The sequence below is a fragment of the Mesoplodon densirostris genome, chromosome 13, assembly GCF_025265405.1.
Source record: "Mesoplodon densirostris isolate mMesDen1 chromosome 13, mMesDen1 primary haplotype, whole genome shotgun sequence".
Classification (NCBI taxonomy): domain Eukaryota; kingdom Metazoa; phylum Chordata; class Mammalia; order Artiodactyla; family Ziphiidae; genus Mesoplodon; species Mesoplodon densirostris.
In genome coordinates, this window is record NC_082673.1 from 92,688,730 (window position 1) to 92,705,588 (window position 16,859).

Here is a 16,859-nt window from a genome sequence, read left to right on the forward strand (position 1 = left end):
CAGCAGCCCCAGCAAGGCGGCTCGCCCCAGCAAGGGCGGCTTGTGCTCTCGGGCCGGCCGGGAGGGGCAGTGTCACTTGGCTCCAGGAAACAGAAGGCACTTTCTCGCGGCCGAACCGCGGCTGGCGGTGGGCGGGGCAGCGCCGAACGAGACGGCCACGAGGCCTGGGGCGGGGCAGAGGCGCCCTTCCCGCAGCCCTTCTGCCTTGGCTGCGCCTTCAGGCCGAGGGCCCGGGTCGGGAGATGCGGGTTCCAGGGCTGGGGCGGGCATGGGCGGGGCCGGCATGCTACCTCCGCTTCTCGGGCGTCCCCTCCCCCCTCCCCGCGTGCCCCCCGCCCGGGCGCGCCCGGGCAGGCTCTGTCCCCACCCTCGGTCCCTCGGTGCCCACGCGCTATAGCACGCCCTCCATGAAGGTGGTGTCCAGGTGCTGGATGAGCACGCGCAGAAAGGACATCTCCTTGCGCGTGTTCTCAAAGATGACGCGCGGGTCGTCCGAGCGGCAGCGCAGGCAGTTGGGCGCCATCACCATGGCCAGGTTGCTGACGTCCATCTTGGTGATGGCCACATTGGCGGGCTGCACGAACACCTGCGCGGGGAGCGGGGAGCTGCGGGTGGGCCGGGGCGGGGCGCGGAGGGGCGGGGCGCGGAGGGGCGGCACCGCCTACCTGGAGGAAACGGATGAGGTAGCACAGCACCAGGCGGTTGACGCGGGGCAGCGCGTGCACCACGGCCACGGCGGCCTCGGGGCTCTCGTAGTGCGCGATGCACTGCTCGTAGAACTCGTGAGGGATCAGGGGCTCCTCCAGCTCCCGGTACCACAGCTTCAGCAGCGACGCTGGGGACGCAGCGCGGGGGGTTCGGCTGGGCGGGGCAGTCGGGGACCCGCCCCACCAGCAGCAAGGGGCGAAAGCGGCCGTGTGTGTCGGGAGTGGGGGCGAGGGGCCAGGACCAGACGGCAGGTGTCCACCCAGCCGTGTGGGCTGCGCGGCCGGAGGCCAGCGGGCTCCTCCTGGTCCCGAGGGCCTGGACTGACCCCGAGCGCCGGGAACCAAGAGAGGCTGTGCAGCCACCGTGCGCGGGCAAGCGGAGGGAGGCGCCGCGGAGGCTGTCCAACGGCAGGGGGACGTCTGTGCTGGAAATGGACCAGAGGGCTGTCCCTTCACGACGGAAAGCAGGGAGGGCTGAACCGCCCGAGCTGCTCCTGCTGCTGAGGGGGCTGGGGGCTCACCTGGGACGTGGGGGTCCTCCAGGCCTGTAGGCACCTTCCACTGGTCCACCTGTAGCTTCAGGGCATTCACCTCATCAATGTCCCCAGGGACCCTGCCAAGCACAGGGCAGGTCTCAGGGAGGAGCTGGGCTTGCTCAGGGTCACGGCTGCCTGACCCCTCTCTGCCCAAATGGCCTCTTTCTTACCAGAGGGAGGTGTGGCTGGGGTCCCCTGTCCCAGGCCCCCATCCCTCATCCCTCTGCTGACTGCCTCCATGCAGATCCCTTCCTCAGAATGGTCCCTGAGGCCCAAACCCAGAAGCCTGTTTCCCCACCTGTCCCGGGTCCTGGGTAGGTGAGTCACGACAGCAGGTGACTGGCCATGTGCCACCCTCCATGGGACAGGGCCACCATCTCCACTCACAGGTTGAGGGCCGTTTGCTGGGGGTTGCTGCATCTTTCCAGGCCCTGCCCATGGTTGGTGTCCAAGTACCCTCTGGGCCCCTGCTGGCCATTTCTGCAAGGCCACTGTCCCTGGCTAGCTCTCCTGTCTGGGTTCCGGTGTGCTGGCATTCAGGAGGGACAGCCCTGCTGACCCACCTCCTGAAGATGGGGCCCTCCCCACCCTCCTGGCCGCAGAGCGCCCGGCCCTTCTCTTTGCTCCAAGTTGCCCTCCCTGCCTGCATGCTGGCCTCTCGGGGGCTTCTCTGGCTGCTCTGAGGCAGGGGCCCGGGGCCCAGTGGCCCCCGTCGGCCCAAGACACGTGGTGTAGACACCCAAGCCCCCACCCCCAGGGCGCAGGCTGCAGGGCACCTGAAGATGCCTTCCGTCTGGTCGCCGTTGAGCGCGAGCACCTCCTCCGACAGCCGCGTCTGCACCCAGGGCAGCTGCCGATCGGGGAAGCGCTCCTTCTGCATGCTCATCACCTCCTGCAGCGCACTGCCAAACATGGACGGGCTGAACACGGCGTTCTTGGCATGCCGGATCTCCTCCACGTTGGGCTTCTTCAGCCCCTGCAAAGGCAGCCCAGCTCTCTGTCCCAGTGTGGCCTGGCGCCCAGCTCCCAGCCCTGCCCCCCCCCACACCCCTGCAAGGGCTGCCCCTGGCTCACCCGCCCTCTTTCCTCCTCTGTCCGCTCGTCCCTGGGAAGCCCAGGCCCGAGCCGGGGACCCCCAACTCCCTGGCCCCTGAGTCACCAGAGGGGCCTCCTGCTGGGCCACCTACAGCATCAGAAGCTCCAGGTGGCACCTCCGCACTGTGAGCCGTTAACCGCCCCACCTGCCCCCTCCCCAAACCTGCAGCCCCGCCTCCCGATGGACTCTGTCTGGGCGTCACCGGCACAGGCTGCCCACCCACCTCTGCCCAGCTGTTCTGGGAGAAGTTCGTACCTTCTTGGCCCCAGTCAGGGCTGCCTTCTGCAGCTTGTGGTAACAGTACTTGGCGTATGTGCTAATTGCCACCCCTGGAAAAGAATGGTGCCAGTTGGCTTGGCATGGATGGGTGGGAGCAGGGGCTGCAGGCCAACCAGTGACTGAGGAGGAGGCAGCAAGAGGGGTGAGGAGAGGCGGCTCCTGCAAGAACCTGGGGCCCAGGCCTGGCCAGCCTCCTGCCTGCTGCGTGCCCCGCCCGGGCAGTGGGTCCTTACACTCCTGGGCCGCCCTTCAGAACTACACTCATGTGAAGAGGCGAGGGGGCACTGCCCTCTCCTCCAGAGGAGCCAGGTTGAAGAAGGAAGCCCTCTGCCAGCCTACCCAACCCTCCCCCTGGCCAGGAAGGTCAGGCTGGGGATGAGGGCCATTCCCCCGGCGTAGTCGCAGGCAGGGCCTGGGGAGGCCCCTGAGAAGGGTAATCTCCATGTGCTGCACGCCTGCAGGCACTCTGCGCCCATCGCCTTGGGCCAGCACTGGAGGAGGGAGCTTGCGGGGAGCTGGACAGCAGGCCCGGCTCTCTGGCAGCCCGGCTTCCAGCCAGAGGCCCTGGGCAGCCCAGGGAGAGGCCTTAGCCCACAGGACCATATGCCTGCTTGGTCAAAGGCTGCCTGGGTGGGGGTCAGGGAGAGGGAGGCCCAGGGCCTGGCTCACTTGGGAAGGGCCTGAGTGTGGAGGGGATGCCCTGTGCCCTGAGCCTGGGTTTCGCTGGGAGGGCAATGCTGGGGAAGGACCACATGGTGACTCTGCCTGAGGGCTGAAGGTGACAGGAGGACTGGTCTTCTTTCTCAAGGGAGGGGGCTTTCTAAAACCTCACCCCTGAAAGCAGAAGTTCTAGCTGGTGGTCATGGAGGGTGGCGGGGCCAGCAATCCGAGGGCAAAGACCTCAGGCCACAGGTCTTTCCAGATACAGTATGCTGGGGTGGGGGGTGGGGGTGGGGGCTGGAGGCAAAGGGAGGAGGGGGGAGAGGGAGTGGGGAGGAGACCCCACCCAGGGAGGGTCTGAAATGTGTGGCGCCATCTTTCCTGGCCCAGGCCAAGGGAAGGAGCAGCAAGACAGGAGCCATCTGGGCGGGGCTGCCCCAGACCATGGTCAGACAGATGGGTCGATCATGTGCCTCCAGGCTCAGGACAGGCCCGTTTCCTGTCAGGCTCTGCCTCTGCTGGGCCTCCCTGCCTGAGGGGTGCCTCTGGACCCCAGTCTCAAATACAAATAGTCTTTTTTAAAGGAAGCAGCTGAGGACACAGGGTTCCGTGAGCCTCAGTGTGAAGAACACAAACATGTCTCATTTGTGAAAACCTTTTCATTTCTAGTTATCACAAAATACTTCTGTCATTATAACTGGTATGGGGGTTCTGTTTTAGAGTAATCAAAATGAAAACAAACATTTCTTAGAGGTGTTTAAACCGTGAAGAATCTGTTTCAGGTCCCTGGGGACCCACAGACCCGAACAGAGAATCCTAGCTGCAGCTACCAATCAGCCAGCTTGGGACACAGCACCTGGAACTTCCGCCACTGGCCCACGTGGGTTCAGCTCTTGGTTCAGGGAGAGTGGACGGTGCTCAAGCAAACGGAACCTGGGCTGCACCCTGAGCACCGGGGGGCCAGGGAGCGCTTGGCGGTACCTGCTCACTCTCGCCATCCTGGGAGCATGCCTGCCCCTCCCTTGGGTGACAGCCTCCTGTCCCTGGGCTTGGGGCCCGTGGGCAGACCCGCTCGGACCTCCTGTCACAGGGCTTCCTGGGGCCAAACCGGCCTCTCCAACAGGCTGTGATCTGAATATCCTTGGGCCACCACCTCTCACCTGGTGATTGTGGTGCAGCCTTTCCAGGCCTTATTTCCTCTCTGTCGGATGGGGACAGGTGCCCATGAAGGGCTGACCTCAGTCTGGCATGGAGTGAGCACTCAGTTGAGGGCTGCAGCTGCTGGAGTCCGAGCTTTTGTGGGCAGACCAGGGACTGAGGCCTCGTGTGCCTGGAGTCTCAGGGCTGGGGCACCTCTGCTGCCAGGGCACAGCCTCCTGGGCCAAGACTATGGGGTGTCTGCTGAGTGCCCGTGGCCAACCCAGGGAAACCCACCTGGTGCTGTGGGGGACTCTGAGTCCACTGCCCCGTTCTGGCCTTGCCAGGGCATATGCTCCCACCAGCGGAGAGACAGCGGCCCCCAGAGCGACTGAGAAAGCTGCCCTCCCAGAGCCTCTGCTGCTGTGCCAGGTGCCCAGGCCAAGAGCCTCGAAGGCCGCTGGGTGTGGCCAGGACCTGCCACCTCTTGGCACAGACTCTGCTGGGTCCCGGGGGAACTAGCCCCCTCCTCTGACCCCCTCGGGGCTCTAACCACCTCCGGCCCACAGGAGCCTGCACTCTGTGCCCCCAGCCCCCCCTCACTGCTGCATCGGGACTCCAGTGGATAGGCTCAGGCAGGAGCTCAAAGCTCCTTCCCCAAGGACAGGGGCCCAAGGGCGCCTGGCAAGCCTGGACTGCGGCTGACCCCCTTCTTCTGGTGAGGGTAGCATGTAGCCAGAGAGCTTCCCAGAGGAAGGGTGCCAAGGGTGAGTCTCACAGGAAGACGCATGGGGCAAGTGTGGACAGCTGGGGCTCCTGGCCAGGAGAGCACAGCCTGGGGCTAACAGGGCTTCTCTGGAGTTTGGGTGGGGGTGGGCTCCTGAGCCAGGGCCCAGGAGAAGAGAAGGGATGGGCTGTGCTGGGGGCCCCAGGGGTGGCCCGGCCGGAGGTCAGGGCTGGGGAGCAGCTGCCCCCTCACTCAGGGGCGCCTCCAGCAGGCCCCGCCCCACTGAGAACCCAGCATGCAACGCTGGAACTTGTTCTGAGCACCGTGGAGGAAGGCGCAGGGCATGGGCAGCCTCTCCCAGGAGCCCTGTCGATGACCTGGGCTTCCAGCCCACTCAGGAGGAGACCTGACGGTTAGTGTCCCCCCACTGTCCCCCCAGCCCAGAAGTGGTTAGAGAGAGGCGGCCAGGCGGCCGAGGCCGGAGAGCAGAGCTGTGCAGACGCAGCGCCAGGGGCTGCGGGAGAGGCCCTACCATCCGGCTCCTCAACATAAGGCTTGGGTTTCTTTCTCAACTTGGACTTCTTCTTAGTGTTCCTTTCCAGGAGCGCTTTCATGTGCTGTGTCACTGGGGAGCAAACAAAGGGTGAGGCCACAGAACACAAAGAGGAACCCGTGCCCACACGGTCCCACTCGGGGCTGCCCCTGGGCAGCGGGGAGGGCACTGCCCCAGCCTGCTGGACTCCTTGGAGGGAGACGGGCTGATGTCCCACCAGAGGTGGAGGTGAGTGCTGGGCGGGGGCGGGTGTCTTGCTCAGTCCTGGGCACAGGGGTGGGTGTGCGGGCACACCTGGGTCGTGTGACTTGGGGAGGTGCCAGGAACGTGCCCCTGGGCAGTGGGGAGAGGATGTGGTCAGCTCATGACCCGCTGGCCGATAGAAAAGCAGGGGTAGGGAGCCCCCTGAGAGGGTCGCAGCCCAGCCACCTGGTTCCTACATGGCTGCGCTCCAGGGGCTGAGTGGGTGCTGAGCGAGAGAGGAGGGGCCTGGCTCCCCTCTCTGGCTGATCTGGGCACGCCCCCAACACCCCACACAAAATAACTCAGTGCTGTCAACGTGGACCCTCCATCCCCCCATCCCGTGCTCTGGAAGGAAGTCGAGGCACACAGCCAACACTGAGGTGGGATTCACGCTCCCCTCATGGTGGACCCTCTTACCTACATAAATTATTTGTAATTCTTTTTTGTTTTCTTTCTTATTTTGGCTGCATTGCGCAGCATTCGGGGATCTTAGTTCCCCAACCAGGGATCAAACCCGCACCCCTTGCAGTGGAAGTGTGGAGTCTTAACCATTGGACCACCAGGGAAGTCCCATATTTGTAATTCTTCGTCATAGAAGAAGTCCCCTAACTCTAACCCTATATCTATCTAATCATCTATATCAGTATGGGCTTAGGGATATGCATTTTACATTGTCAGGTTACAATCCAATATGACTTTATTCTGTTGCTCAAAGTGCTCCAGCTTTGGCCCCGGGGAGCTCTGTGTCCTGTGATCCGTGTCCTGTGACACACCCCATCATCTCCCCTCTGGCACATCCTCCCTTCTGGCACTGCATCTTGTACGTTCCCTACCCCAGCCTTAGAATCAGCTGTTTCTCCAAAGAGCTCTGGTTCCTTTTAATGGAAAATGGTAGAAACCAAGAGCTGCGGGTCAGGTGTCCTCAATGCTACTGGGGTGTCATTGCTTCTAGGCCCTAGGCTGACAGGGCAAGGAAAGATACATGTGTATACTAGTTTGAAGAGACTCCCTTCTCTTCCAAGTTTTTTTTTTTTTTTTTTTTTTTTTGCGGTACGCGGGCCTCTCACTGTTGTGGCCTCTCCCGTCGCGGAGCACAGGCTCCGGAGGCGCAGGCTCAGCGGCCATGGCTCACGGGCCCAGCCGCTCCGCGGCATGTGGGATCTTCCGGGATCGGGGCACGAACCGGCGTCCCCTGCGTCGGCAGGCGGACTCTCAACCACTGCGCCACCAGAGAAGCCCATACGGTTCATTGTTGTCCTATGCTCATGAGAGTACTACCTGTGCTTCTTTTTCAAATTTTTGGTAATGTCCTTTTCTAATTTTGATATAGAGAGAATTGGGAAATATTCCCTCCACTTCAATTTTCTGAGTTAGTTGCTATACAAACAATGAAATATTTGATAGAATTCACTAGTGAAGCCATTTGGGTCTGGAATTTTCTTTGTGGGAAAGTTTCATAAAGTACCCATTTCTTTAACAGATATATGATTTTTCTCGTTATCTATTTTTTATTGAGTGATCTTTGGTAGTTTGTGTCTTTCAAGGAATTTGTCCATTTCCTCTGAATTGTCATATTTACTGGCATAATGTTGTTCATAATATTTCCTTACTGTCCTTTTAACATCTGTTGAATCTGTAATGATATTATCTCTCATTCTTGATATTGGTAATTTATGTCTTCTTTGTGTCCTGGTTAGCCTGGCTGGAGGTTTATTAACTTTGTCGATCTTCTCAAGTAATCAGCCTTTTGTTTCCACATTGTTTTTTCTGTTTTCTCTTTCATTGAATCCTACTCTGATCATTATTTCCTTTCTTCTCCTTACTTTTTTTTTTTTTTTTGCGGTACGCGGGCCTCTCACTTTTGTGGCCTCTCCCGTTGCGGAGCACAGGCTCCGGAAGCGCAGGCTCAGCGGCCATGGCTCACGGGCCCAGCTGCTCCGCGGCATGTGGGATCTTCCCGGACCGGGGCACGAACCCGCGTCCCCTGCATCGGCAGGCGGACTCTCGACCACTGCGCCACCAGGGAAGCCCTGCTGCGCTTTTTAGGGTTTGCTACTTGCTTCGACTTGTCAGCTTCCCCACCACCTGCTTGGGATCCACATTCCTTGGTCTGCCAAGTCAGTTTCCAGCCACTTGTCCATGTGCTTTTCAGCTTCCAAAGCATAGTTGTTCTTCCTCTTCCATTCCCTTTGTCCTGGTGGGTTTTAGTATTTTTTATTGTGATAAATTATACGTAACATAAAATCTGCCACCTTAACCATTTTTTTTTTTTTTAGATGTTGGGGGTAGGAGTTTTAGTAATTTATTTATTTATTTATTTATGGCTGTGTTGGGTCTTCGTTTCTGTGCGAGAGCTTTCTCTAGTTGTGGCAAGCGGGGGCCACTCTTCATCGCGTTGCGCGGGCCTCTCACTATCGCGGCCTCTCTTGTTGCGGAGCACAGGCTCCAGATGCGCACGCTCAGTAGCTGTGGTTCACGGGCCTAGTTGCTCCGTGGCATGTGGGATCCTCCCAGACCAGGGCTCGAACCCGTGTCCCCTGCATTAGCAGGCAGATTCTCAACCACTGCGCCACCAGGGAAGCCCCCATCTTAACCATTTTTAATTGTACAGTTCAGGGTATTAATTACATTCATATTACTGTGCAATCGTCACCACCATCCATCTCCAGCACTTCTTCATCTCCCAAAATGGGAAGTCTGTACGAATCAAACAACTCTCCATTTCTCCCTCCCCGTAACCCATGGCACCCACCATTCTGTATGAATTTGACTACTCTAGGGACCTCATACAGTTATTTGTCTGATTCATGCAGTATTTGTCTTTTTGGGTCTGTCTGATTTCACTCAGCATGTTTTCAGGATTCATCTATGTTGTAGCCTGTGCCAGAATTTCCTTCCCTATTAGGCTGAATAATTCCATTATGTGTACAGATGACATTTTATTTATCTATTCATCCATCAACGGACACCTGGGCTGCTTTCTACCTCTTGGCTATTGTGAATATGCTGCTATGAACATGGGTGTACAAATAGCTGTTCATGTTCCTGCTTTCAATTATTTTGGGTATATACCCACAAGCAGAATTGCTGAGTCCTATGATAATTCTATTTTTAATCTTTTGAGGAACTGCCATTCTGTTTTCCATAGTGGCTGCAGCATTTTACATTTCCTTGTGAGGTTTCTTTTTCTGCCTTTAAAAAATTCCTTCACTGTTCTTTTATCATGAGTTCAAGGTGGAATGCAAGTAAATGCACATGTTCATCCTGCCATCTTCACCTGGAAGGCAGTGTCTTGCTACGAAGGCACATGTATCCCTCAGGGTCTGCAGCCTTCCAGTGTGCTCGTTGTGGAGCATCCCTGCGATGCCTGTGCTGATAGCATTGCTTAGGGAAGTCCAGGGCAGAAAAGCTGTGGAGTCATCTGGGGGTGTGGCTGGTACAAAGGTGTGACCACGTGCGAGCCGAGGCTAAGCCAGGGGCTGGGGTCATGTGAATTGGGGTTCACTGTGTGGTACCTTGTTCCCTCGGAGTGGTGACCACACAGCAGATGTCACACACATGCCGGCAGATGAATCAAAAGCTTCTGAGGCCAAGGCAGGCAGTGTGGTTCAAGGTGAGGCCCCACACATGGGAGACAGCTCAGCTCTGCCCCCGCTGGTGCTCCCAGGACGGACTGCATTTCCTTTTTCTAAGCACAGGCTAGGTCCTTCTGGGCTGATGGGGCCTGCGGTCCTGACTGGCAGCCAGCACCCATGTTCTTGACAAGGGCCAGTGGGAGGAAGATCGAGGGCTCTCCTCTGGGCTCAGGGACGAGCAGGGCCTGGCAGAAGACGCCCACCCAGGAGTGGGCCTCAGGGCTGGAGACAGGGCTTTGGCTGGAGGGCAACCTTGTGCCACGGATGTGAGACCAGATCCCACACACACAGAACCCTGCTAGCGGGACCACACAGACCCAGCGTGGTCTGTGAGCAGAGACCACTGGGGCCTCAAAACCACGGCTGCCAGGCTGAAGCTTGGTTGTCTCAGTCTGGCTCCTATGGCACAGACACTAGGGAAAAGGGCACTAACCTCCGCGCAAAACCGCAACGTCCTTCCTGCTGAACAACGTCCAGCTCTCCACGGACGCCCCAGCCAGGGAGGGCACAGCCTGGAGCCTCTGGCCTCTGTCCACTGCCCACTCACCTTTCACTCAGCAAGCACTCCTGGGGCCCCCGAGGGGGGCGTGCTGAGCAGCGGACACACACTTCCAAACCTCCAGCTCACGGCAGGGACGTTTCAAGACCTTTTTGGAAGAGGCTGAGGTGAACCATGAAGCCACTGGGGGCCCACCTGCTCCTGGGAAGGTCTGAGAAGACAGAGGCAGATCCAGGCTGCCCGCTTCATCCAGGGAGCCACCTGGGGAGACCCGTCTGCAGTGTTCGGTGACCCTGCTTCAAAAACTGCATGCCTGAGCAAACATTTCATGGCTTCCAAGATCTGCCCCTAAACGGCTGGTGTGCTGGATGGTGCCTCTGCTTCACACACCTTCCCCAGGCCCCCCACTGCCCTGCAGCCCTCGTCACTCTGTGCACAGGCCTCAGCCCCCAACACCTGGGCTGGGGCAAAGCCCTGGCTAGGCCAGCATGGATGGCCACCCCCACTGAGCAGCCTTTGGCACGGCAGACACTCACAAACACGGGGTGGCAGACGGCCCGCCGCACTGGTAGGTGCTGCCCGTGGCTCCACCCCCACGCTCACTCTGCCCAGCCCAAGGCGAGCACCGCCTGGCTGGCAGGACCGTGGGCCAGAGTCCTCCCCAAGGAAGGCCAAGCCAGGGCCCACACAGACCTGACACACGGCCTTCAGGAACCCCAGGCAGATGCGTCTCTGCGCTCGGCCCCAGGCAGCCGTCAGCAGGCTGCTGTCCATGATGGTCCTGACCTCTGAACGCCTGAGGCGGCTCAGGCCAGCTCCGCTCACAGCACCTCCACAGCCTGCTGGTCACCTCAGACCCAGCACTGGGCCAGGGCGCCCACGTTCCTCACCGCCCTTGGAAGCCCCCCTGCGATGGCCACAAGGCACAGCGTGAGCCTGGCCAGGGCGAATGCGCCAAGTGCACACAGGCTGACTGGCCTCCCTGCCCTCGTCAGGCAGGGTGACCAGGACGGTAGCCTCAGACTGGAGTGGATGCCGGCTGGCGGAGACATGGGTGCAATGGGTCCACAAGAAGACCCCCACCTGTCAGCCCGTGGCCAGGGAGGGACCCTGTGCCACAACTGCTCGTGGCTCTTCTCAGGGCCTCAGTGCCGAGAAGGGGCTGCCTGAGGACCCCACATCCCAGTGGAGGCCAAGGATGTGCCCCTCCGGGAGATGCTGTGTTTGTGCACCTGCTGCTGCCAGGTGCCCCCCAGCACAGACGGAAGCTCTAGCTGCAGCCTGTACTTGAGCTGGTGGCAGAGCCCAGGGGTCCTGTCTGGGTCTTACCTTTGGTGTCGTTGACGGGGTCCATGTGCCGGTAGATGTAGCCCTCCAGGTAGGAGTGGAACTTGGGCGTGGGTGGGAAGAAGGCCAGGCAGATGGCCATGAGCTCCCAGCCGCGGGCCAGGCTCTCGAGGCGGAAGTTCTCGGTGGTCTGCCGGCAGAGCTGGATGTAGAGCTCGTCCCGCAGGCCCTGCACGCTCCAGCCCTTGGTGGCGATCTCCAGGGCCACGTGCAGCGGGTCAGCCTTGGCGCGCCGGTCGCCCATGTACATCTGGATCAGCTTGAAGACCTCACAGGCCTCCTTCTTCACGTGGCGGTCGCTGGTCACGATCATGGGCTTCTTGATGGACTCGCTGCTCCACGCCAGCATGTTGGCAATGGACACCTTCCGCCGGAAGAGGCCCTGTGTGTGTTTGTTGAAGTGCTTGGAGGCCCAGTTCTCGATGTCGGTCTCCGAGGACGGCTTGCGAAGCGTGAAGGTGGGGAACACACAGCTGGCACTGGGCATCACGCTCCGGGTCTGCCGGCTGCTCTCGAACTGGGCGCAGGTGCCGAGGTCCTCAGACTGGGGAGGACAGGGGGGCTGTGAGGGGGTGGGGCCCCCCGTGACCCAGCCAGGGGAGAGGTGTGGCCCCCCTACCCAAGCGGGCCCTGAAGCTGCTGGAGGAGAGAGGCCGGGGCGGGGTGGGGTGGGGTGAGGCCGGGCCTGGGCTTCCAGCTCTGCGCCTTGTACTGGTCTAACAGGGACCCAGAGAAGCCCTCTGACCTTTACCCTGCGGGCTTGGCCTCCGGGAGGTGCCTGCCCTGGTCCGGAGACCGAGGTTTGGGGGTGGCCAGCACGGGTCTGGGGGCAGGAGGGAGCCGCGCATGTGTCTCGTCAGCTTCTTGGGCTGCCTTCGCCCCGGGTGGGAGAGGGCCCGGGGGCGCTGCCTTCCCGGGACTCGCAGGGCTCTCCCCAGGCCGGGAGCTGGGCCGCGCGTGGATGCAGGAAGATACTGCCTCCTACTGGCCTCGCTGCGGCCGTTTGGCTTCTGCTGGTTCAGATGGGAGGGGCAGCCCCACGAAGCAGCAGGAACCCCCAGAGGCAACATTTGACAGAGAAACACAGACGTCTCTGGGCCACAATGGCTGCACCCTTTTCCCCAACAAAGACAGCGTTCGTACTCGCAGGCATCAGGAAGAGTGATGCCATGCAGAGGGGCAGAGCCAGGCCTGAGAGGGCCGTGGGCTGCCGCCCTCCGCTCCCGTGATGCTGGGAAGGGAGGGTGTGGCCCCAAACTGCACCCCCGCCCCCGCCACCAACAGCCTCCACGTACCTGCACTCAGATAACAGCCCCTCACCCAATACTCTTTGGGGGCTCCTGTCCCCTCTGTCTGGGAGGTGGGCTCTTGTCCCCAAACCCGTGCTGGCCTCGCCAACCCTTGGTCTTGAAAGCAGGGAAGGCACCTCCCTGGGCAGCGCCAGGAGTGGACCTCGGTCAGGCCCTTGGAGCCCACGCGTCCTGCTGTCCAGGTCACATGCTGGGAGCCGGGTGCCCCAGGACACAGCTGTTCACACTCCAACTACAACCTGCCCCCCCGCCTCTTCCCATCTGTCCTGATGTCCTCCCGTGTGACAAGCCACAGACAGAGATGCCGCTCTGAGCTCTCCAGTCTGGAGGGACACTAAGTGCCCCGGGGAATGCTGGCCACCTAAGATGCCGTAGTTCTTGAGCATGTTTTCCCCACCAGGACTGGGGGTGGACATGAGGATCCTGACCCCGGGAGGCCCTGTGGCCGCTGCCAGCTCTGAGCAGAGGCCAGGGCAGACCCTCAGCCTTGGCTTCAGGCAGCAGACTGGTGTGAAAGGTCAGGGACCAGGAGGTGAGAACCAGGACACTAGGCCACACCAAGCCCTGGGCACCATGCTCCTTGCACGCAACCGGGACGGAAGGTGCACATGGATCCCGAGGGCCTGATGGATGTCCACGCCCAGCACTGAGCAGAGGAGACACCGCAGGCCGGGCTTCTGCTCTGGCTCCAGCTGCAGCGTGGGGTTCTGGGAGCCCCTGGGGCTTGCGGAATGTGTCCCGGCCCCAGGTTCTGAGCCACCCAAGCAGCGCCTGGTGCTCTGCCTGCACAGCTCCTCACCTGAGAGCCATTCACAGGGGGAAGAACAGAGGCTCAGGGCTCAGTGGGCCGGTGGCGGCCTCTGTGGCCTGGAATCAGGACGTGGTCTCTAGCCCCCTGGTGACCCGGCAGCACCGCTGGGCCTTGCCAGCACCCGAGGTGAGAGACCCCCGTGCTGGCAGGGACCCGGGGGGCACCTACCGTCTGTCCTCACGCCTGCTGGGAACCGCGAAGCCACACCACCCCTGCCCGGGGACCCGCCCGCGGCCTTGCCCCTACCTGAGAGGGGTGGAGGTAGGGCTCCGGGGAGGCCAGGCTGGTCTGCACAGAGACGCTCTTCTCGAGCAGGGCCTGGGGGAAGGCGAGCCTCTCCAAGGCGCCCCTCGGCCAGCGCCTGCTCTCCTGCTGGGCCAGCGCCTCATCCTCGCTGAAGGCGCGCACCACAGGCCCAGGCATGGGCAGCGGCACGGCCCCGTCGCTCTCGTAGCCCGAGCCGTCCTGCTGTGAGTCCCAGCTGCCCCTCTGCTTCATGTGCAAGTGGGCCTGCTGTGCCTCCCAGGCCAGCCGGGCCTGAGCCAGGAAGGGCTCGGCCTCGCCCCGGGTCCCGTCCCCCTCACGCGCCTCGCCCTCCGCACGCTTTGTGGGCGCCAGGCCGGGGCCGCACAGGGGCCGCTCCTCGGTCAGGGGCTGCTGGCTGAGCGGGTCGCGGTCCCCGGGGCCCTCGGTGGGCAGGGCGCTGGGGGTGTGGCACGCAGAGGGGTTCCTGCTCTTCCTCTTGCGGGTGCTGGGGGAGCAGCCCGTCGAGGACATGGTGTCCTGCTGGCTGGACCAGGACATGGCATCGTCCTGGGCCTGGGGCAGTGGCATGGGCGGCTGGGCGGACCGCAGCTCAGGCCCCTCCATGCTGCTGTAGTCCCCGGACGTGACCCCCAGGCGCTGGTCGCGCAGCAGGCAGGGGCTGGGCTGCAGGGAGAGGGAGCCGCCGCCGGGGTGGGGCGAGTACTTGTGCCTCGGGCCCGCGCGCAGCTTGGGGCTGGAGCCGGCCTGCTCCACGTACACCAGCTGGCGGACATACTCCTTGCCAGCTGGGCTGTACTCCAGGCTCAGGTAGCGCTCGGGGCACTTCTGCCTGGTGAGCACCAGCTGCTGGTAGGGCGACGCGGAGGCCTGCTTGGGTGGCTTGCGGCTGGGAGACCGCCGAGGCGAGCCGGCCTGATAGCCTCCGCCGGCCTCAAACTGCACATCCATGGGCGGCTCGTCATAGATGGGGGCCTGGTACTCCACGGGGGGCTCTTCGTAGAGCGGGGGCTCGTAGGCGTAACGCGGGGAGGACGGCTGCGAGTCGGTGGCGGGCTTGCGGGGCTGGGCCAGCAGTGGGGAGCAGCTCCCTAGCTCAGCCCTCTTCGGGAAGGGCGACGGCCTCCGCTCTGAGAAGAAGACAGGGCCGTCCTCGTCGGGGGTGAAGGTCTGTAGGCTGGGCGAGTGCTGTCCCCCGGAGGGTCTGCGGGAGCGACCCCTGGGCTGGCTGTCCAGCGGGTAGCCGTTGCCCTGGGGGGAGAGGAAGCTGGGCTCCCTGTCGGCAACTTTGATGAGCATGCGCTCCTTGGTGCCCGAGTTCCAGCGGAGCGAGGAGGTCCTGGTGGGGGCGGGGGGGGGGGGCGGTGCAGTATAGGTTACCTGGGGAGGTCCTGGGGGGGGGCAGGTTACCTGGGGGAAGTCCTCGGGGGAACAGCTTACCGAGGAGAGGTGGAAATCTGACCCCTTTGCCAGCCTGGACCCGTTACCCACCTGCTGACCTTGTGCGTGTCTGAGGTCGGGACCCAGACGGCCTGGTCACTTCTCACTGTCCTCTCCACACCCGCCCCCCGGGGGCTGCAGGCTGTGGGGGCCTGGTGCCTACTGGGGCTCCCAGTAGCGAGCTGTGCACTCTTCATTGCTGAGGCCCTGACCTCTGGTCAGTGCAGCCTGGAGTAAGCTGCCCTGCTGTCCTGGGAACTCCCCTCACACATTTCCCTGCAGCCTTCCCCTCTGGGGGCTCTCCTGATCCGGGAGCTTCCCCCAGACCCCAGCTGCTGCCCACGGCAACACTCCCTGCCAGGGCCTCTGTTGAGTGTCTCTGCTCTGGTCCCATGCTAGAACCAGGCACAGAACCATTTCTGTAAGGAAGAGCCAGGAGGGGGACCCCCCAGAGCCTTCTCTGGCTTTGGAATCTATGAGTACTGCCCTGCAGGCCTCACTCCCGGGCTCAGCACCTGCCCGTGTTCCTAGCAGGGGTGGCCAACACATCCCTTGTGCACCAGCATCTCAGGCCCTGGATTTCAACCACAGAGGCTCCTGTGAACTCCAAAAAGGCTAACTGCCCTCCTCTGACTGCACCCCCACACAGTCGGCACTCTGCACCTGGACAGAGATGATAAAACTGTCCCCCAGTTCCTGGGAAAGCCTGCATCAGGCTAAGGGAGAGCTGGGGAGCTGTGGGCCCAAATCACGGCCCTGCCACCGAGCGCGGGGGGCCACCCAAGACGCTCAGCCTCTTCTGAGCCTCACTTGCCGGTGACATGAGTGACACTGCCCCTGGGGATACACAGACTTGACCACACGCCACATCCGCCCGCTGAAGGTCTGCACCACGTCCCACAGCTGTACCAGCCACGACGGGCTGGACCAAGTCCCAGAGAGATGAGTGGGGCTCACCTCTGCCACCTGCTCCCCCACCCCAAGAGACTCCTGGTTGCTTTAAAGATTTTCCTTTTACATTTTTAAATTATTTATTTATTTATTTATCTATCTATTTATTTATTTGTTGGCCGCATTGGGTCTTCGTTGCTGTGCGTGGGCTTTCTCTAGTTGCGGCGAGCCGGGGCTACTCTTCGTTGTGGTGTGCGGGCTTCTCGTTGTGGTGGCTTCTCTTGTTGCAGAGCACGGGCTCTAGGCACGCGGGCTTGGTAGTTGTGGCTCGTGGGCTCAGTAGCTGTGGCTCATGGGCTCTAGAGCACAGGCTCAGTAGTTGTGGTGCACGGGCTTAGCTGCTCCGTGGCATGTGGGATCTTCCCGGACCAGGGCTCGAACCCATGTCCCCTGCATTGGCAGGAAGATTCTTAACCGCTGTGCCACCGGGGAAGTCTCTTTTTACATTTAGTATTTGGAACATGTGCTTCAGTGTTTGGGATTCACAGCACTTTTTCAATCTGTGGCCTGACCTCTTTTATGATTTTTGGAAACTCTTGACCATATCTTTTCAATATTACTTTTATCCCCTTTCCTCTCTCTCCTTTCCTGGGAATCAACTGCAGTCCTCTTCACTGTGTTCCATATGGTTTCAGGGTGTATTCTGTATTTTCCATCCCCTGGC

At 61.3% G+C, this 16,859-nt stretch overlaps 1 protein-coding gene across 8 annotated transcripts in view; it reads right to left on the reverse strand.

The window, feature by feature from the left end:
- Positions 1–365: 365 nt before the first annotated feature.
- Positions 366–16,859, reverse strand: part of ARHGAP39 (Rho GTPase activating protein 39) — an 81,731-nt gene continuing 65,237 nt past the window's right edge. For 5 of the 8 annotated variants that reach the window (XM_060116225.1, XM_060116221.1, XM_060116222.1 and 2 more), the window contains 7 exons: positions 13,787–15,143; positions 11,402–11,963; positions 5,675–5,767; positions 2,595–2,668; positions 2,020–2,219; positions 666–1,320; positions 366–586 (listed from right to left, as the gene is read on the reverse strand). In XM_060116225.1, the coding sequence (XP_059972208.1) occupies positions 392–586; positions 666–1,320; positions 2,020–2,219; positions 2,595–2,668; positions 5,675–5,767; positions 11,402–11,963; positions 13,787–15,143 (3,136 nt within the window). In that variant the 3' untranslated portion in view covers positions 366–391. Of the gene's footprint in view, positions 1,321–2,019; positions 2,220–2,594; positions 2,669–5,674; positions 5,768–11,401; positions 11,964–13,786; positions 15,144–16,859 lie in introns of all 8 variants that reach the window. The other 3 variants (XM_060116227.1, XM_060116226.1, XM_060116229.1) reach the window with 3 other exon arrangements.